The sequence below is a fragment of the Paramisgurnus dabryanus genome, chromosome 11 (assembly GCF_030506205.2).
Source record: "Paramisgurnus dabryanus chromosome 11, PD_genome_1.1, whole genome shotgun sequence".
Taxonomy (NCBI): Eukaryota; Metazoa; Chordata; class Actinopteri; order Cypriniformes; family Cobitidae; genus Paramisgurnus; species Paramisgurnus dabryanus.
Window position 1 is genome coordinate 27923293 of NC_133347.1, and position 21936 is coordinate 27945228.

At 34.1% G+C, this 21936-nt stretch overlaps 3 protein-coding genes and 1 pseudogene across 3 annotated transcripts in view; 3 read left to right on the forward strand and 1 right to left on the reverse strand.

The window, feature by feature from the left end:
• The window catches only part of acsl2 (acyl-CoA synthetase long chain family member 2), a 62887-nt gene that overhangs the window by 16355 nt on the left and 24596 nt on the right, over window positions 1-21936 (reverse strand). The gene's annotated exons all lie outside the window — the stretch shown is intronic.
• LOC135730178 (patched domain-containing protein 3-like) lies at window positions 1121-21255 on the forward strand. The gene is made up of 4 exons (XM_073816269.1): window positions 1121-1848; window positions 2055-2182; window positions 2275-2420; window positions 16686-21255. Exons 1-4 carry the CDS (start codon window positions 1156-1158, stop codon window positions 18455-18457), a joined length of 2739 nt encoding a protein of 912 aa, XP_073672370.1. The 5' UTR covers window positions 1121-1155; the 3' UTR covers window positions 18458-21255.
• Window positions 5054-7069, forward strand: LOC141283007 (patched domain-containing protein 3-like). Its single transcript, XM_073816268.1, has one exon. The coding sequence runs from the start codon at window positions 6053-6055 to the stop codon at window positions 6785-6787; it is 735 nt and encodes a 244-aa protein (XP_073672369.1). The 5' UTR covers window positions 5054-6052; the 3' UTR covers window positions 6788-7069.
• LOC135730524 (5S ribosomal RNA) lies at window positions 11396-11512 on the forward strand (annotated as a pseudogene).

The window sequence follows — 21936 nt, forward strand, 5'->3', positions numbered from 1 at the left end:
TATATATATATATATATATATATATATATATATATATATATATATATATATATATATATATATATATGGTATGAGCACAGCATCCACGTAGAAGTAGATTAGAAATGTTAATTTATTGCAGAGGTCAGGTGGTGCAACCAGAAGGTCAAATAAGAAGTAGAAAACATTAAGCTAAATAATTTTAATAAGCCAATTATTAATTTGGCTGATAATTCTATTTTTTAATAAATGCAAGCTAAGGTGTCTATAATTGTGTTTTTTATTATTGTTCTTAAATTTATAGTCCTCGAATGTTAGTTTTATGGAAAGTCGTTTTAAACTATTTTAAGGATTATAATTTTAAACACCGCTATCAAATAAACAAACAATCAACATGACACATGCAGGGAGCACATTACCTATCTGGCAAATAGACAATGATTGGTTATACCAGCTTACATTTTTATTAATGGGGATATCAAAAATATTGTGCAAAAATCATTAAAATGTACTGAAATTATGTACATCAGACAAAACTTTTCAAACACATTGTTCCTGACTCTGAATATCCTGTATATGCATTTTATCCATTTTTAAAAGATGTTTAAAAAAATATGTTTTTATGAGCTTGTTTTGTCATTGACCCATATACTAATCCCAAAAATAAATGTTATTGTATTATGTTTTTACATTAGTCAAAGCAAAAAATGTCCTGTGTGAGTGCCATTAAAGTCCTACAGCAGTTTATATGTCTGTTAATATGTTTTAAGAAATTAATCTAGTCACTTATTTTGCCCTTGTATTGCCAGTATTGCTGCTGGCTTCCTTCTTCCTCATTTCTTTCATGACAGTGTGAATAATGATCAAAGTGCCATGAGAACCTCAGTTTAGCACAAACATGAACAAAGATATTATAAATAGAAGTTCAAGATTATATGAACATATTAGTTATAATAATATAATGCACTTTGGCATTTTTCGAACTATCTGCATTGTCATAGTTTTGATCATTTTGTACAAATCCAGAGCACATTTCCAGGTGTGCTGATGAGCTATTTGGTTAATAATTAAGCCAACGTTCAGCTTAACCTTCATATAAGGGCCACATTCAGTTCGGTTCACACAGCGGCTTCTGCTGGAGCTTTACAGAAGAGCAACAGATTGATTGAAGTGAGGATGCCAAGGTGTAAAACCAACTGCATTGAAAAGCCTATGTCTGTTGCTTTTGAAAAGCTCGGTTATGTTATTGGTGTCTATCCATATGTGTTTCTTTTCGCTTCATGTCTTACAATGGCTCTTGGAAGTGGTTTTATCTGTCTTTCTAAGCTGGAGGCAAATGATATCGAAGACCAGTTCACACCTGTGAATGGACCTGCTAAGCTTGAGAGGGAGACTGTAGTGAAACACCTCCGACAACCTGAGGAGTTTTCTCTTCTACGACTCGTATCTGAAGGAAAATATGCCTCTTTGATCATTACAGGCAAAAAGAAAACAAACATATTAACTGAGACGGCGTTTAATGAAATCATTGATCTGGATAGAAAAGTAAAAAATATCAACACGGACAACAGCACTTTTGAAAAGCTTTGCGCCCGTTTAAAAGGAAAGTGTATGTCAAATCCAATTTTAGATATAATCAATTACGACTCCAGTAAAATCAAGTCTATAACCATTACGTATCCCCTGCATAATGGCACGTTTATGGGAACGAGTCTAGGCGGTGTAAATCTAATGGCTGAAAGCTCAGAAATAAACACAACGAATGCAGTCAGGCTTTATTATTTTTTAAATGAAAACTCATTGCAACAAATAGAAAAGTGGCTTGATGCTTTCCTCAAAGTCTTCTCAAAATATTCAGGGAACAAAGAAGTAAGTAAATTTTTTTGTTACTTATACAGTACACATTTTGCTCATAGATAACTTTATAAAGTCATTCATACTGTGCTTCAAATGGCATAATGTCTATATTGATTTTGAGCAATGTAAAAATTTTAACATATGGACATTTTGAATCATATTGTATGTTTTTTATGTTGAGAACCGAGTAATGTGCTGTTTTTTAAAAATCTCCTCAGGTACGCGTGTCTTACTTTACATCAAAATCAAGACAGGAGGAATTAGAGGCCACATTAGACTCTGTGATCCCCCTGTTCTCTATCACATATTGTTTGGCCATCAGCATTTCAATCTTTTTTTGTCTGAGGTATTACAGAGTTTTAAAAAAAATGGTGATTCGAAATGTTATTGTAAAATTATCATATGCACTGAACTGTCCCATTTCTCTGCTATTTGTAGGTTAGACTGTGTTCGAACTAAAGTATGGGTTGCATTAGCCGGGGTCCTCTCTGCTGGTATGGCTGTGCTTGTCAGTTTTGGGTTGCTGCTGTTTTGTGAAACGCCATTCTCCATGACGGTTGCCACAGTTCCTTTTCTGATTCTTGGTAAAGTTATTTAAACATTTTCATTTACATATTGATCATTCCTCTAAATCAGTAACTAAAAAATTATAATAATCACCAGTACAAATACTGGTATGGTATCAAAAAACGACAATCAATGTGATTTTGTAAAAAACGATATTAATTTTTAAAACTAGGGTTGCAACTAATGATTATTTTTATAATTGGGTGATCTGATCTGATTAATCAACACTTTTAGTACGAATGTGTTAAAAATCAACACATTAGTGTTGATTCTGGGACAACACACTAAACGCGTAGTACCAGAATCCACTCATCTGTGTTATTATTGAAACAACAAATTTGGGGTTACTTTTAACACAAAATCTACACAAAATGACCCATAGGGCTCTATCTTACACCCGGCGCAATGCAGCGCAATTCAGCGCAATGCGCGACGCAAGTGTCTTTCGCTAGTTTCCACCCTGCGCAACTATAATTTTCACGTTTAACGCCACATTGTTTAAATAGCAAATGCATTTGCGCCCCCTTTTGCGCCCATGGGCGTTCTGGTCTGAAAACGAGGTGTGTTCAGGCGCATTGTTGGCGCGTTGCTATTTTGAGGCAACTAAGACTACACAATTGACCAACAAAAACCTGCTCTAAAGTCTAAAGTCAATGGCACAATATGTTTTTTGTTATTTAAAGAGCGCATTAGTAATATGCGCCTAAACGGGACGACAACGCGGGTTTGCTTCTCACATAAATGAATGCGCAGCAGCACAAAAACGCTTTTAAATATGAAAGATTAAAGGATTGAATGTAAAAGATTATTATTGAGTCTCTTGGACATAAATGAGGACCGATTATGAGACGTTAGAAGGCACAAAGAGCTGCTTCACCTGGAGCCTGGTAAGTAAATAAATGCTTTGCTTTAAACAAATGCATCTGTTTTTAAATATTTTTTTAAAATGCTACCTCACGGATTTATTGTATAGGATTACTCTGTACCTGTGGATATGATGAGATGAGAAACATTTTTAAGTAATGATTAAAAAAAACTGACGCTGTCCAAGTGTTGAAACATGCGGAGAGGCGTTTGTAAATTCTTTATCTCCTGTTTGTTACAAATAAAGTATTTTTACAGTACAAACCTTTTCTTACAAACTTGTAAATTATTTTTTGATGATATTGGATAGCCATACATTTAAAGCAATTAAAAGCCTGCTTTTTTATTTCCATGACTAAATGAAAACGGGTTTTAAAGGTTTTAATGAAAAAATAACAATTTCAATACAAGTGTAAAACAACACAATTATTTAACATTAATCTTAAACTGGGGATCTTCTTCCTCCGCTTAGTTTATCAGTTTACAAAGTCCGTCATCTAAATAGGGATTAGACATAGCGCCAACGCAACTGGCTTTTAATGGGAATGAGAGCGGAGACTCTTATTGGTTTATTGCACGTTACGCCCAATACACTCCCATTAATCATTAAAAAAAATAGGACCAACCCTTTTCGACCTTGCGCTCGGTGCACAAACCATTTTTCCCGTCGTTAAATTAGCAAAAGTGGATTCGGACACGCCCATTTAGACGTTGCGCTGTGCGCTTTAGACAATGCGCTTAGATCGTTAAAATAGGGCCCTTTATGTGTTAAAAGCTTAACACAAATGTTGTGTAAAAAATTAACACATCCTTTTTAAGCGTGAACTAATCAAATAAAATCCTAAACTCAATTAGATTTTCACTTATTATAGCTAAATGAGGCACTTATTAGGGTATTCACATGTAGAAGTGTATTTTTAAAAGTGCAGAAGCCAGGCACTACTACAGAGTTTTACTAATATAATCTTTTTGATTTTGATATTTTAAGCCTTAAATAAAAAAGTTTTTACAGCTTTTAAATTGTGAAACATCTTTAAATGTCAAAATATAAATAAACAAAATGAATTGAGTCTTCAGGGATGTGCTGGTAAGGACATTTTGCCACAGAGTAATAAACTAATTTTAATCTCAACTTGTAACACAGTTTACAATAAAGTTGTATTTGTTAACAATTAGTTAAACTAAAAATGAACAATACTTCTACAGCATTCATTAATCTTAGTTCATGTAAAATTTGGCATTTACTAATACATTTATAAAATCAGGCAGTGTCCAAGAATCCAAGGACCTGTTGCTAAACATTTGTACACATTAATTTACACAGTAACATTAGCTCTAGTGCTGCCTCATGATTAGTCGCAACTAAACATTTGCAGAATAAAAGTTTTTGTTTACATAATACAATTTGTTAAGGTAGGACAACCACAATTATAGTTCTATTACTAAAAAGTTAACAAGTATAAACAGTAACACTAAACATGATATCACATTATTCAGTGAATTCCATGTGGTCTTTTTGGCTAAATCAAAAGTTAGCTACTTTAAGGAAGGCTGGTACACTTTCTGTGTCAGGTGGCACAACCAATGTAAAACAAAAAAATGCTATTTTCTCAAACACATTTTAATTATATTTAAAAAGTATATATATATATATATATATATATATATATATATATATATATATATATATATATATATATATATATATGGTATGAGCACAGCATCCACGTAGAAGTAGATTAGAAATGTTAATTTATTGCAGAGGTCAGGTGGTGCAACCAGAAGGTCAAATAAGAAGTAGAAAACATTAAGCTAAATAATTTTAATAAGCCAATTATTAATTTGGCTGATAATTCTATTTTTTAATAAATGCAAGCTAAGGTGTCTATAATTGTGTTTTTTATTATTGTTCTTAAATTTATAGTCCTCGAATGTTAGTTTTATGGAAAGTCGTTTTAAACTATTTTAAGGATTATAATTTTAAACACCGCTATCAAATAAACAAACAATCATCATGACATATGCAGGGAGCACATTACCTATCTGGCAAATAGACAATGATTGGTTTTACCACCTTACATTTTTATTAATGGGGATATCAAAAATATTGTGCAAAAAATCATTAAAATGTACTGAAATTATGTACATCAGACAAAACTTTTCAAACACATTGTTCCTGACTCTGAATATCCTGTATATGCATTTTATCAATTTTTAAAAGATGTTTAAAAAATACGTTTTTATGAGCTTGTTTTGTCATTGACCCATACATATACTAATCTCAAAAATAAATGTTATTGTATTATGTTTTTACCTTAGTCAAAACAAAAAATGTCCTATGTGAGTGCCATTAAAGTCCTACAGCAGTTTATATGTCTGTTAATATGTTTTAAGAAATTAATTTAGTCACTTATTTTGCCCTTGTATTGCTGCTGGCTTCCTTCTTCCTCATTTCTTTCATGACAGTGTGAATAATGATCAAAGTGCCATGAGAACCTCAGTTTAGCATAAACAAAGATATTATAAATAGAAGTTCAAGTTTATATAAACATATTAGTTATAATAATATAATGCACTTTGGCATGTTTAGAACTATCTGCATTGTCATAGTTTTGATCAATTTGTACAAATCCAGAGAACATTTCCAGGTGTGCTGATGAGCTATTTGGTTAATAAATAAGCCAACGTTCAGCTTAACCTACATATAAGGGCCACATTCAGTTCGGTTCACACAGCGGCTTCTGCTGGAGCTTTACAGAAGAGCAACAGATTGATTGAAGTGAGGATGCCAAGGTGTAAAACCAACTGCATTGAAAAGCCTATGTCTGTTGCTTTTGAAAAGCTCGGTTATGTTATTGGTGTCTATCCATATGCGTTTCTTTTCGCTTCATGTCTTACAATGGCTCTTGGAAGTGGTTTTATCTGGCTTTCTAAGCTGGAGGCAAATGATATCGAAGACCAGTTCACACCTGTGAATGGACCTGCTAAGCTTGAGAGGGAGACTTTAGTAAAACACCTCCGACAACCTGAGGAGTTTTCTCTTCTACGACTCGTATCTGAAGGAAAATATGCCTCTTTGATCATTACAGGCAAAAAGAAAACAAACATATTAACTGAGACGGCGTTTAATGAAATCATTGATCTGGATAGAAAAGTAAAAAATATCAACACGGACAACAGCACTTTTGAAAAGCTTTGCGCCCGTTTAAAAGGAAAGTGTATGTCAAATCCAATTTTAGATATAATCAATTACAACTCCAGTAAAATCAAGTCTATAACCATTACGTATCCCCTGCATAATGGCACGTTTATGGGAACGAGTCTAGGCGGTGTAAATCTAATGGCTGAAAGCTCAAAAATAAACACAACGAATGCAGTCAGGCTTTATTATTTTTTAAATGAAAACTCATTGCAACAAATAGAAAAGTGGCTTGATGCTTTCCTCAAAGTCTTCTCAAAATATTCAGGGAACAAAGAAGTAAGTAAATTTTTTTGTTACTTATACACATTTTGCTCATAGATAACTTTATAAAGTCATTCATACTGTGCTTCAAATGGCATAATGTCTATATTGATTTTGAGCAATGTAAAAATTTTAACATATGGACATTTTGAATCATATTGTATGTTTTTTATGTTGAGAACCGAGTAATGTGCTGTTTTTTTAAAAATCTCCTCAGGTACGCGTGTCTTACTTTACATCAAAATCAAGACAGGAGGAATTAGAGGCCACATTAGACTCTGTGATCCCCCTGTTCTCTATCACATATTGTTTGGCCATCAGCATTTCAATCTTTTTTTGTCTGAGGTATTACAGAGTTTTAAAAAAAATGGTGATTCGAAATGTTATTGTAAAATTATCATATGCACTGAACTGTCCCATTTCTCTGCTATTTGTAGGTTAGACTGCGTTCGAACTAAAGTATGGGTTGCATTAGCCGGGGTCCTCTCTGCTGGTATGGCTGTGCTTGTCAGTTTTGGGTTGCTGCTGTTTTGTGAAACGCCGTTCTCCATGACGGTTGCCACAGTTCCTTTTCTGATTCTTGGTAAAGTTATTTAAACATTTTCATTTACATATTGGTCATTCCTCTAAATCAGTAACTAAAAAATTATAATAATCACCAGTACAAATACTGGTATGGTATCAATAACGACAATCAATGTGATTTTGTAAAAAAATATATTAATTTTTAAAACTAGGGTTGCAACTACTGATTATTTTTATAATTGGGTGATCTGATCTGATTAATCAACACTTTTAGTACGAATGTGTTAAAAATCAACACATTAGTGTTGATTCTGGGACAACACACTAAACGCGTAGTACCAGAATCCACCCATCTGTGTTATTATTGAAACAACAAATTTGGGGTTACTTTTAACACAAAATCTACACAAAATGACCCATAGGGCTCTATCTTACACCCGGCGCAATTCAGCGCAATGCGCGACGCAAGTGTCTTTTGCTAGTTTCCACCCTGCGCAACTATAATTTTCACGTTTAGCGCCACGTTGTTTAAATAGCAAATGCATTTGCGCCCCCTTTTGCGCCCATGGGCGTTCTGGTCTGAAAACGAGGTGTGTTCAGGCGCATTGTTGGCGCGTTGCTATTTTGAGGCAACTAAGACTACACAATTGACCAACAAAAACCTGCTCTAAAGTCTAAAGTCAATGGCGCAATATGTTTTTTTGTTATTTAAAGAGCGCATTAGTAATATGCGCCTAAACGGGACGACAACGCGGGTTTGCTTCTCACATACATGAATGCGCAGCAGCACAAAAACACTTTTAAATATGAAAGATTAAAGGATTGAATGTAAAAGATTATTATTGAGTCTCTTGGACATAAATGAAGACTAATTATGAGACATTAGAAGACACAAAGAGCTGCTTCACCTGCAGCCTGGTAAGAAAAATAAATGCTTTGCTTTAAACAAATGCATCTGTTTTTAAATGTTTTTTTTAAAATGCTACCTCACAGATTTATTGTATATGATGACTCTGTACCTGCGGATATGATGAGATGAGAAACATTTTTAAGTAATGCTTAAAAAAAACTGACGCTGTCCAAGTGCTGAAACGTGCGGAGAGCCGTTTGTAAATTCTTTATCTCCTGTTTGTTACAAATAAAGTATTTTTACAGTAAAAACCTTTTCTTACAAACTTGTAAATTATTTTTTGATGATATTGGATAGCCATTTAAAGCAATTAAAATCCTGCTTTTTTATTTCCATGACTAAAAGAAAACGGGTTTTAAAGGTTTTAATAAAAAATAACAATTTCAATACAAGTGAAAAACAACACAATTATTTAACATTAATCTTAAACTGGGGATCTTCTTCCTCCACTTAGTTTTTCAGTTGACAAAGTCCGTCATCTAAATAGGGATTAGACATAGCGCCAACGCAACTGGCTTTTAATGGGAATTAGAGACTCTTATTGGTTTATTGCACGTTACGCCCAATACACTCCCATTAATCATTAAAAAAAATAGGACCAACCCTTTTCGACCTTGCGCTCAGTGCATAAACCAATTTTCCTGTCGTTAAATTAGCAAAAGTGGATTCGGACACGCCCATTTAGACGTTGCGCTGTGCGCTTTAGACAATGCGCTTAGATCGTTAAAATAGGGCCCTTTATGTGTTAAAAGCTTAACACAAAAAGATGTGTAAAAAATTTACACATCCTTTTTAAGTGTGAACTAATCAAATAAAATCCTAAACTCAATTAGATTTTCACTTATTATAGCTAAATGAGGCACTTATTAGGGTATTCACATGTAGAAGTGTATTTTTAAAAGTGCAGAAGCCAGGCACTACTACAGAGTTTTACTAATATAATCTTTTTGATTTTGATATTTTAAGCCTTAAATAAAAAAGTTTTTACAGCTTTTAAATTGTGAAACATCTTTAAATGTCAAAATATAAATAAACAAAATGAAATGAGTCTTCAGGGATGTGCTGGTAAGGACATTTTGCCACAGAGTAATAAACTAATTTTAATCTCAACTTGTAACACAGTTTCAATAAAGTTGTATTTGTTAACAATTAGTTAAACTAAAAATGAACAATACTTCTACAGCATTCATTAATCTTAGTTCATGTAAAATTTGGCATTTACTAATACATTTATAAAATCAGGCAGTGTCACTGTTAACATTAAACAATACACCATGAACTAGCATGAATAAGTGCATTGACATTAAAAAGAATTAATACATGTTGAGAAACTATACTGTTTATTGTTGGTTCATGTTAGTTAATGCATTTACTAATGTTTACTACTTCTTGCTTCTTTGCTTCTGTCATTGTCCTGTCAGGATTGACAGATCAGCATAACCAAACCGGCCATTCAATATTAGTCACAAAATTAGTCTTCCTTCACATAGCGGTGATCCACGATCGCGGTCTCTCCTCGTCTTTAGGAAACCAAACCATTTGTTATTTGAGACTAAGTATTTATTACACAGTTTAGTTTAGCTACTAGTCAGACGATTAACTCTTTCCCCAACATTGATGAGTTAACTTGGCAATCCATACAAGTTTATACGACAATCCATATTTCCGCTATTATCCACCAGGTGGCGCTACCCAACTTATAAAACACAGAAGTATCCACTAAGTCCAAAATTAGTAAAAACTCTGTGAACTCTTATTGATGATCGCTCTAAGTCTGATCTCTAACAAAAGTTCTTTACAAAAATGCAATTATCTCAGCTTTTTGTTCCAAAATTTATGTTTTTAAAGAAACCTACCCATATTTGAGAGGTTTTAAAAAGAAAACAAATGAGGATAGGATGCCACCTCTTTTTTTAAAAGCAGGGGGTCTGTTCTTTCATTTGATATATTGCATGTTTTTATATTTAAAGTAGGGCCGGGACTTTATCGCGTTAATTAAGATTAATTAATTACACAAAAAATTACGCTTTAAACATTTTTAACACATTTTAATCGCACTTATTTTTGCACTGCGGAACATTTCTCGTTGGATGAGTTTCGGCGGACCGATTATACTGGAGCACCAACTAGCGTTCATGACTTCAGACAACAACAAACCACAGTGAACATGAACGAAGAAGCTGATGAGATCGCTTTGGTTGGCCCCGTGGATGGGAAATTCTTTTATAAAAACGAACGGATGGAAGCGTCGATAAGAGCATGGTTGTGTGTAAGCTATGCAACAAGGAATTCACATATCACCCGCAGCACATCGAGCCTCAAGTATCATCTCAATGCAAAACATATAGCAGCTAGCGTGGACGTTAGCCCGACTCCAAGTACAACGACTTGGTTGAACAAAAATAAACAATTTTTTGTTGCTTAAGCTTATGTATTCAGTCGTTATTCATGGTATACTAAAAATCCATGTGAAAAAATAACTTCTCAATGTTCTCAGGTCAAATATTTATATGTGAATAAAATGCGATTAATTTCGATTAATTACAAAGCCTCTAATTAATTAGATTAATTTTTTTAATCGAGTCCCGGCTCTAATTTAAAGGAAAACACCAGTTTTTCAATATTTTACTATGATCTTACCTCAACTTAGACGAATTAACTCTTTCCCCGCCATTGACGAGATATCTCGTCAATTAAGAGAAAACGCTTCCCCGCCAATGACGAGATTTTCCGTCTTTCCGCAATACCGCTTTTATCCACTTGGTGGCGCCCTTCCGCAACTTTTTAAAATCGGAAGTATTGCCCTATGGCAAGCTGCTGCATGTCCGTGTCTGTTTTAAAGATCGCTCTGAATGGGATCTCTATGAAAAGTCCGTCATAAAAATGGAATTATCATTGCTTTATGCTCAAAATATGGTGTTTTTGCAAAAACCTACCCATATTCAAAAGCTGATTGCAAAAGAACCACTAAAGGTAGGATGAAACGGTTTGTTTTGTTTGAAAGCAGAGGGTCTGTTCTTTCATTTGGTATATTGTATGTTTATATATTTAAATAAGAACATTTTCGGGAAGGCATTAAACTTTGGTGAAAATCATGAAAAACGCTGGCGCTGGCTGGCAACTTTTTTTTAAAAACGCTGGCGGTGAAAGAGTTAATACATACCTATCTTTTTCAATGCGTGAATGTGTGAGTAATGAATGGGGCTACGCTAATATGATATGGCTGCTAAGCCAGCAGCCATATCACCCTGTAGCCCAAGACAGCTTGCCCACTGAAGCTAAGCAGGGCTGAGCCTGGTTAGTACTTGGATGGGAGACCACCTGGGAAAACCAGGTTGCTGCTGGTAGAGGTGTTAGTGAGACCAGCAGGGGGTGCTCACCCTGTGGTTTGTGTGGGTCCTAATGCCCCAGTATAGTGACGGGGACACTATACTGTCAAAAAAAGCACCGTCCTTCGGATGAGACGTTTAACCGAGGTCCTGACTCTCTGTGGTCATTAAAAATCCCAGGATGTCCTTTGAAAAAGAGTAGGGGTGTGCCCATTGGCCTACTAATCATCCCTCATACTACTTGGCTATATCACTCTGTCTCCTCTCCACTAAGCAGCTGGGCGTTCTGGCGCAATATGGCTGCTGTCGCATCATCCAGGTGGATGCTGCACATTGGTGGTGGTTGAGGAGATTCCCCCATTCATATGTAAAGCGCTTTGAGTACTGAGAAAAGCGCTATATAAATGTAACTAATTATTATTATTATTAAATGCTAACACAATCACAACATGCTGTACAAAGATTAAAAGTGCACGAATTGAAAAAAATAGGTATGTATTAATTTGTCTATTTTGAGGTAAAAACATAGTTTAACAAACAGAGACCGGCTGTTGGGTTCCATCCAGATGTGTAAATGCGACAACGTGTGTGTGTCCAGTGAAACTGTCTATAAACTATAATAACCAGCTTCCATTAATGACCAATGTGCATTCACAAAAGTGTGCATTTCCAGTGTATGACATATAGCTCCTCCATCTCCTGGAGTTCTTAATTGGTGTACTCCAGCTTAAAGAGATAGTGCTGGACAAAACACTTAATATCCCCTTGTCTAATATCAAATTTTTTTAAAGTGATGTTTTATGAACAAAGTTCGAGAGGAGCACATTCAAATAATCTGCCAAACTGACTAATTTGTAAGCGTGAACTCTTGAAATTCCCATTTTATATTTTTATTGACTGCGTTTTGTTTCACTCTCTGCACTCAAAAAAACGATTCCTGGCAATATTTACTTTTACGTATTTGGATCATTTAGATTTTATTTAAATACTCGTTTTTTAAAATATATGTAATCCGATTTATTAGAATATATATAAATCTGTTCAATTTAAAAACTATTAGATTTAATCAGTTAAAATGTATGAATATGAATTAAATAAATCTAGCCGTGAAACAAACCGGATAAATTCTATGAGATTGATTTACATACAAGTGTCAGGAAACTGACTTTAGCAGAAGCGGAAATGACGTCTATTCACACTCCAGTCAGGAGGTGGCGCCAAAATCAAAAACAGACGCTACAGCACATGGACTTCGCCATTTTGCATTGGACTGGATCGTCATCTCACTAGTTTACGATCGCCAAATTGTAGGTGAGTAAAGTTAACAAGTTTGATGTGATTATCTAAAATATAATTTTCTGTTGTTTAATTGCATGTGTGACGCGTTGCATGTTTCAGAGTAAAATACACCTCACTACACAGATGGTCTGTTGGAATGTAAGTTACCATGTCAGTGACTGTTGCTTTTATTGGTTATTTTTTGTGGTTTAATGTTTGAAACCTAAGAAATAAATAAAGTCATAGGCTACTGGAGACTTATCAGAATAAAATAATCATATAATCTCTGTGACTTTATTAACAAAAGAATGTTACAATTATACTATGTTGTTGAGTGCATTATGTGTCTAACTAAAACTTTTATTTTACAGATACAGCATCATTTCATCGTCTATATGGTGGGACAACCTGCTAGAGAGGGTATGTAAGTTATGGTACAAAGATATTGATTTCTGATGCAAAGCTGGATTTTCATCATTGCAGTGTCACATGATCATTTAGAAATCATTTTAATATGATGATTTATTGTCAATATTGAAAACAGGTGGGTTTTTTCCAATAAATGCAGGCATGATAAGCATAAGAAACTTCATTCCAAACATTTCACCGGTAGTGTACACACATGCTGGGACACAATATTTCTGAAACAGAAAAATACATACTCTTCGTCTCACAAAATCTTTATCTGTCTCTATAAACTATTATCTACATAAAATATTGTTAAAGAAAATCATTCAATAATGTGTGTTTTTTTGTCTTGTTCTAGTTGAAGACATCTGTATCTACCTCAAAGAAGGCATGGAGAGACACATTAAAGAATATGTGGTAAGTGTATGTCAACCTACTCTATTTTTATATCTATCCATTTATATGTATGTGTATGTGTGTGTATATAAATATCCTATGGATAACTAGATGTTTAAACAAGGTGATTATCTGTTTTCAGGTCTTTTGATGGTTTTGTGACTAATGTTTTATTATTTTACACATTTGAATCAGTCTACATATTTTAAATATCAGAGTTTGTAAAACAATGTGCCTGCACATTTTTGAAAATTTCACTTTGCCTGCTATTGGGACTGATTTTTTGTTGTTCTCCAGAATTGTGAAATTGGTGAGTTGGGGATTGCACAGACAGTGGAAGTTTTGCAAAACCTACTTGGTGTCACACATGGGTGTGAAATTACTTTTTGGACTCATTTATGCACTTAAACTGAACTACCAGAAGAACCTCAGGTGCACCTTTGACCTTTCAAAAAATCCTAATGGAACTGGACTTGATACAACCAAGCAATCACTGAAAGATGCTTCAGTGAATACCTGACAGACACGCTGATGCATCCCCCTCAAAGTGGGTACATTTTTGTACATTTTTAAGTGAACTTTATAACATTAAAGGAATATTGCACTTTCATTAAACAAAAAAAAAAAGATAATTTACTGTCTGTCATCCAAGATGCTTGTCTTTTTTTGTTCAGTTGAGAAGAAATTATGTTTTTTGAGAAAAACATTCCAGGATTTTTCTTAATTTAATAGACCTTATTGGACCTCAACAGTTAAGTTTCAAAGCAGCTTTAAAGGGCTCTTAACGATCCCAACCGAGGCATAAGGGTTTATAAGGGTATCCAAAAGATTATCATTTTTGGCAAGAAAACTTTTAAAACACAACAACTTGTCTTGCATTATCCATGTGACACACAGTGCGACATTGTGTACTACGTAATAAATGTTTACACATCACAAATGTGAAACGCACATTTGTTGACCATTTTAAATAATAAACGGACCCAAAGACATTAATTAGTATCATTTCGCATACAACAACATCTGAACGCTCCTCTTTCTCCTCGCTTGTAAACACTGGAACGGTAGTTTCAGTTATGTCATGCTAGTGTGTCACACAGCTAGTGCAAAACATTGTGATTTAAAAGTCCTCTTTTATTTTTATTTTTGAAAATGACAATCATTTAGCTAGATAAGACCCTTATGCCTTATTTGGATTAATTTAGAGCCCTTTTAAATCTGCATTGACACCGTAAACTTGAGGTCGAATAAAGTCTTAAATTGATAAAAATCCTGGAATCTTTAACTCAAAATTTATTTCTTCTTGACTGAACAAAGAAAAACATAAACATATGGGGTTAGAAAACTATCGGGATTTTTGTTTTATTAAATTGGAATATTGCTTTAACAATTTTAAAAGTTGAAAAGTTTTTGAAAAATGTAATTGATGTATATCTAACATGTAATTAGAGATGCATGAAAATTGTTAATGGCACACAGCCACTCAAAACACTAAGCCATGTGCCATTTTTTTTTCTTACCACCCAATCATTCTAAATTATTATTATTACATCATGTCACAGATTTCTGAAAATGTTAAAGTAATGTTGTTGTCACTGATTTATGTCTACCTCAAGTTTTACAGGTTTTTTTGTATTTCTGCAGCCTGTTTGCTCAAAATGTTTGCACTTATTTGTGGAATGAGGTTGATTGTGGCTGAAATGTCTGAAACACACTTATTTATTTATTTTTGCACACAATACGAGGTGTATAAGCCATGGCTGTCATGCTAGTTGTTAGCTGCTCTTTTTTGCTGCCTTATGAGTAATGCCTTGAAGTATTAAATAAATTGATTGAATGCAAAACCAAGTGGTCTGGCTCTTCTTCTTTTTTGTGTTTTTTTTGTTATAGCATATTGTGATTTAGGGTGAATGGAGGAGGAATATATAAATGTATAAATGGTTTATTAGTAAAGATACTTAAATGTAATGCATTTTAAGTGAATTGGGTTTATTAATAAAGAATACATAATCCATTTTTTTATGCATTTAAAACACATTGGACTAAGTAAAACTATTACATAAATTTTACTGGTTTCATTTACATATATCTAAAAAATATCTATCATATAAAGTTTATTTGTTTTTTTTAGATTAGAAGTATGTAATCCAAATGGATGGAAATGTTACATGTAATCAAAATACATAAATCTTATGAATTAGGCCTAAATATTTTTTTGAGTGTGAGCTTTCGTATTTGTCACTACACCAATACGTCTTGTACGCTATGTCCTATGCTGGAAACACACTCTCTCGTGAATGCACGTTGGTTGTTATCGGAAAGCTAGTTATTTTAGTTTGTTTTAAAGTTTTAAATATACATTTTTTTCTTAGACAATCGCATTGATTGCCATCAGAACACCTTTATTAACCCCAGAGACTTGTGTATATTACTTCTGTGAAGGATGGATGCACTTTTTGAGCTTCAAATCAAAAGCACCATTTACTACCATTATAAAGCTTGAAACAGCCAGGACATTTTCTAATATAACTCAGATTGTGTTCATTTTTGAAAAAAGATAGGCCTAATCACATACATTGAGGATTTTATTGAATTTAAATTTTTGCGTGAACTATCCCTTTAAGCTTTACTTGCGTGAATGTTGCAATCTGTAATATGAAAAACGCTTCATTGTTTCAAAGTCAAATGGTTACAAAATACAGTAATGTAGCATATAAATGTTGAATTTTTAATAGGGATGCTTAATAAAAAAACATGATTTAAATTAACAGGTAACAGCTTTAGTCATATAATTTAACAAAAAAACAAAGGACTAGGTTTCCAGTTTGTTGTAAACTCTGCCTCTTTGGACAACACAAGAGGCATTAACCCCTTACACGCTGCTCAAACCTAGACATTTCTCAGACTGTGCTATCGATTCCAGGTATCAGGGACTTTTAACGAGTACGAGTACTTTAGAAAATGTGGTATCCCTAATTTTTAACATCCAAATTGCTATATAGTGCATTAAATATCTATCTCTTCAGCTAAAGGAACACAACATCACCGACCAAGAAGTTAATACTGTAAATGTATAATATTTATAAAATTAACATTCTCTGTATTTCAGGTATTGGAGTTGATGATATGTTTATTATGATCTCCTGCTGGCAGAAGACAAGAGTTGATAAAGACGTGGGAGATCGCTTGGCAGAAACGTATAAAGAGGCAGCTGTGTCCATCACTATAACCACGCTGACGGACGTCCTCTCTTTCTACATTGGTCTCTTGACTCCGTTTCGCTCAGTGCAATCTTTCTGTTTGTACGCTAGTACGGCCATTCTCTTCTGTTATGTCTTCAACATCACATTCTTCGGTGCTTGTCTTGCACTGAACGGACGGCGAGAGAAAGGCAACAAACATTGGCTCACCTGCATGAAAGTTCCTGAAGTGACGAGTGATAATGTGACCGGTAATATTTGCTGTGTCGGTGGTGCTTATAACGAAAACACAGGTACTGATTTAGAAACGCCTATAGATTTGTTCTTTAAAAACCACTATGGACCTTTTCTGACAAAGACATGGGTTAAGGTTTGCGTGTGCGTGTTTTACGCTGGTTATTTAGCGGCCAGCATCTATGGATGTTTTCAAATACAGGAAGGACTTGACGTGAAAAATTTAGCAGCGGACAACTCGTACGTCGGTAATTACTATGATGATGAAGATAAATATTTTTCCACTTATGGTCCCAATGTCATGTTAGTCATGACAGACGAAAACTTTCAGTACTGGAATTCATCTGCACGTTCTCAAATAAAAAAATGCCTGGACCTTTTTCAGAATCTGCCGGTGGCTTGCAATGACTCAAAAATCTCACCAATTTCTTGGCTTCATGCGTATATGCAGTATGGAAATGATTCTGGTCTAAATTTAAATGATGAAATACAATTCAAAGAAAATTTAACTTACTTTCTATCTGACGTTCGTTTTTTTGGTTTCAGTCAAGATGTCAACTTCAGTGACAATACCATTTATGCATCGCGCATGTTCATTCAGACGATGAACATCAGCACATCGGTCGATGAGAAGAATATGCTGAATGCATTCAGAGAAACAGCAGAAAAATGTGGACAGTTTCAGCCCCCTATTAATCTAACCGTGTACCACCCCATGTTTATCTATTTTGACCAATATGACTTCATAGTAAGTTCTACGATCCAAAATGTAATAGTTACTACATGCGCCATGTTACTTATTTCACTCTTGCTGATACCAAATCCTATTTGTTCAGCTTGGGTGACATTTGCCATAGCGTCTGTCTTCGTGGGTGTGGCTGGTTTCATGGCATTATGGGATGTTAGTTTAGACTCAATATCTATGATCATTCTTATTATCTGTATTGGTTTTTCCGTAGACTTCTCTGCTCATATATCCTATGCTTTTGTGTCAAGCGAACGATCGTCCGCAAATGACAAAGCCATAGATGCTATCTATAACCTGGGCTACCCGGTAATACAAGGAGCGGTGTCCACTATCGCAGGTGTAATTGTGCTCGCTGGTGCGGAAAGCTACATCTTCCGAACCTTCTTTAAAATCATGTTCCTAGTCATTCTTATCGGGGCTGTGCACGGCATCACATTCATACCCGTCTTCCTGACTTTCTTTGGGACGTGTGGCCAGACGTGTTCTGTCAAACTTGAAAAACATAAACGAAGTCACGACCAGTCCAATGATAGAAAGGATCAGAAAGTAGCAACAGTGATAAGTAATAATGGAATTATCCAGACCGATATCAAAGCCTTTACTCAAAATAATGTCAGCTATTATTACGGCATTGATTATAAAACTGGTATGGGAACAATAGTCGCAGGAGCACTGCCAGTTGATCCTGACTGTTACTGATACTTAAATAAAGGTGTGTGAGGTGTGCCTAGAATGTGTCTGTGAAGTTTAGCTCAAAATACCCCACAGATCATTTATTATAACATGTCCAAAATGCCACTTTTTGGATGGGGCACCGTTTTCATGTGTGTACCTTTAAATGCAAATGAGCTACAGCTCCTTTACCAGACAGTGAGCGCTTTCAGTTAAAATAGATCTGATTCCTGTGAATACAATCTGAGACGATACTATCTTTAGCAGCATTAGTGCTAACAATCACATTTAGAAAAGCTTTTGGGTAAAATTAACCAGTCAGTCAATGGTCATGGGCTTTGTTTGTGCAGTAATTCCCACACATTGACTTTACTTATTCACCCAGGTATATTCCCCACCAGCCATTTTTTTAAATAAGTTGCCCTCCAGCATTTTTTGTGATTTTTACAAAACTTTCACAAAATGCCAGGAAGATTTTCTTCTATAAATATATAAACATACAAATTAGGGCTGCAACTAACGATTATTTTAATGATCGATTAATCTGTCGATTATTATTATTTATTTATTTTCGATTAATCGATGAATCATAATAAAAAGCATTAATTTCCAACCCTTTATTCAGAAAACAAACATGTTGTTCCTTGAACATCCCTGAGCTGTTAAAGTAATAAAAATAAAATAAAATAAAAATGGACTAACACAAAAAACATACACATGTATGCTTTACATCTGCCAAATATATAGACTTTTTTAAAATAAACTGCTCCTGAGCTGCCAGAACAATAAATAATTTATAAAAAATATAGAACAATATCAGAAGCAAAATGATCTGCCAATGGGGTAATAAAAAATAATCTTAATCAGATATAGACGGTTTCATCGGACGCACGTGTGCTGACGCGATACACATCTGGATCCGAACTTTCTTCCGGTTTCGGTTTTTTTAATGGTCTGACTAGTTGCTAAACGGATCTCTTGAACAAATGTCTCTTCAAAAATAACAAATGTTTTGGTTTCCTAGGTAATCTGTGTGTTGTTTTTTGCTTGGTATATATATATAAACTACGTTTAAAGAACTTTGTTTTTATTTATTCTTAGCAGAGTTTACCGGAAGTTACGTGCGGACCACGACAGCTGCTTATGTTGTTACTGCTGAAACCGTGTATATATAACAGCAACAAGATTATTTTTATTACCCCATTGGCAGATAATTTTGCTTGTTTTGAGCAAACAATCACTTAATTTTAAATGCATCTTGCTTTGCATTGCAAACTTGTGTGACAGCTGTCCAGTTGTCATTAGAAGCACTAGTGCAGTGCCCGTAAATAATTTGTTTTTGTGTGTATTTTTAGTAATTGTTTAGTAATTGGTTTGGTGTGTTTGAGTGGTCATTGTTACAATAACACCTCAAAAGTTCAGTGACGTTTTTATTTGTGCAAGGTAGAAAGAAAATACTGATAGAAATAAAACACTGATACTGACATAATTAAGTCCCTTGTTATTATGACGTGTAGACTGGCATTGATCATGGTTTAAAACAAAATAAGCAAGCAACATGCAATGCATTCTATGTCTGTCATTCTAAATATATACAAGTCCATTTTACGTCTTTTAGTTTGTAAACCGAATTAAAGCGCTGTTTTAGAAAAGCGCACATGCAAAATCCTTACAGGCTTTAAGACCCTGGGGAATCCCTGGCAGCGGTGGACTTGTGCTTGAATGAAATATCCGGAAACAACAGAGAACACAGTTTTTTTTATACTAAATCGATTATGAAATTCGTTGCCAACGCTCTCAGTTATCGATTGTTATCAATTTAATCAATTCGTTGTTGCAGCCCTAATACAAATGTGTTAGGAATAATTGACAATGGGCCGTTAAATTATAAAAAAAAACAATTCACACCCAAGGTGGTAATGTGGCACTCCGCAAAGCTGAGTGTTCATTATTTTCACATAATTCAGTGGACCAGAGTCAATTAAATCCGCTTACCACGGTTACCACAAACATTGCTGGTGACTATTTTTAACACATCTGACAGGTCAGATATGCTCTTATCAAAAAATAATGCATACCTGTGGAACATTTCTCAACCAATCAGAATACAGCATTCAACAGACCCGTAGTATAAATCAAATAAATAAACAGACCCTCTGCTTTCAAACAAACAAAATGGGAAACATGTTACATCCTACCTTTATTTGTTCTCATTTTATAACTTCTTAAATATGAGTAGGCTTCTTTAAAAATACCGCATTTTGAATCTGAAATAATTGCATTTTTGTTGATTTTTTTATCAAAGCATACACAGTGTTTATAATTTGTAAAATTTGTTTTTGCTTCAGTTTTTTATAAGTGGATCTAGTGGATAATAGCGGAATTACAGACAACCGTAAAAACTCGTAAGGGAAACATCATTGACAGGGAAATGTTTTCTCTTAATTGATGAGATAACTCGTCTATGGCGGGGAAAGAGTTAAGTGTGTTAAACTGTGTTTAACTGTTTAACAGAAGGTTTAGATTGTGAGATGTGTGGTGCTTCACTCGTGCTAAAGCCCGTGTGTGATTGTATAATTGCATGTACATTTGATGTTCAAAGTTATTATTTTTCTGATTTGTTCAATTGGTTATATTTGTAAATATTTTAATCATTTGGTACATTGTCCTGGATCAGAAGATGTTACGTGCCATAACAATATATTTTCTGTAAATTGTATTTCTGTACTTGTCACAGTGCCGAATGATGAAACGTGTCCATTGTAACGTGTTTGTCATTTAATGTAAGTAGATATATAAAAAAAATATATATATATTTTACTGTATGTAAGTTCATCATTTGTGCTGTGCAGTGTGATATGTGAATAATAACCACAATTCTTAGTGAATAATAAGAATAATGAAAGTTACATGAATGTAAACAGAAGTAAAGAGGTTTGCTGGAGCCATGATTTATTAAAAATAATCACTTTAAAGACCAAAGAGAAGAAAGACCAAACTAATGTTGCGATTTCTGATAACTGTGCTTTCACAAACAAAAGTGTTGTTTACGTACAGACTCATCTTTTGTTGTTCTTTTATCATGGTCAAGACCAATTTTCGAAGGAAAAATGACACCAAATCGGAGTTATCCAAGTCACTAGTTTACCAAACTCTTTTGGTTTATAGGTTACCATACACGCTCAGTTATTAGTGTTCATTTAAATAAAAATAAAAAAGTCAGTTTTCACTACAGAAAATTAGGATATAGTTTTAATATTTATATTTTTAACTATGATGAAAATTTGTTGACAGGTTCATTAAACTATTAGCCAATATAGACCTTTATATTATAGCCTGGTCTCTACACTGTAATAAGTTTTTTGCCTTAAATTATTTTGTTTAATCAACTATTATTTATCTTGAGAAGAGATGAACTTATAAAGTATAGTTAAAATATATCAACTTAATTTTATAAGTTATAACAACCCATCTTTAGTCAAGAAATAGTAGTAATTTAAAATGAC

Bases quoted from the DNA above. Each gene is read 5' to 3' on its own strand.
- LOC141283007 (XM_073816268.1), top strand. From the start codon at position 6,053: ATGCCAAGGTGTAAAACCAACTGCATTGAAAAGCCTATGTCTGTTGCT.
- LOC135730178 (XM_073816269.1), top strand. From the start codon at position 1,156: ATGCCAAGGTGTAAAACCAACTGCATTGAAAAGCCTATGTCTGTTGCT. The intron at 1,849-2,054 runs GTAAGTAAATTT...AAATCTCCTCAG, and splicing joins AATATTCAGGGAACAAAGAA to GTACGCGTGTCTTACTTTAC. The intron at 2,183-2,274 runs GTATTACAGAGT...TGCTATTTGTAG, and splicing joins TCAATCTTTTTTTGTCTGAG to GTTAGACTGTGTTCGAACTA.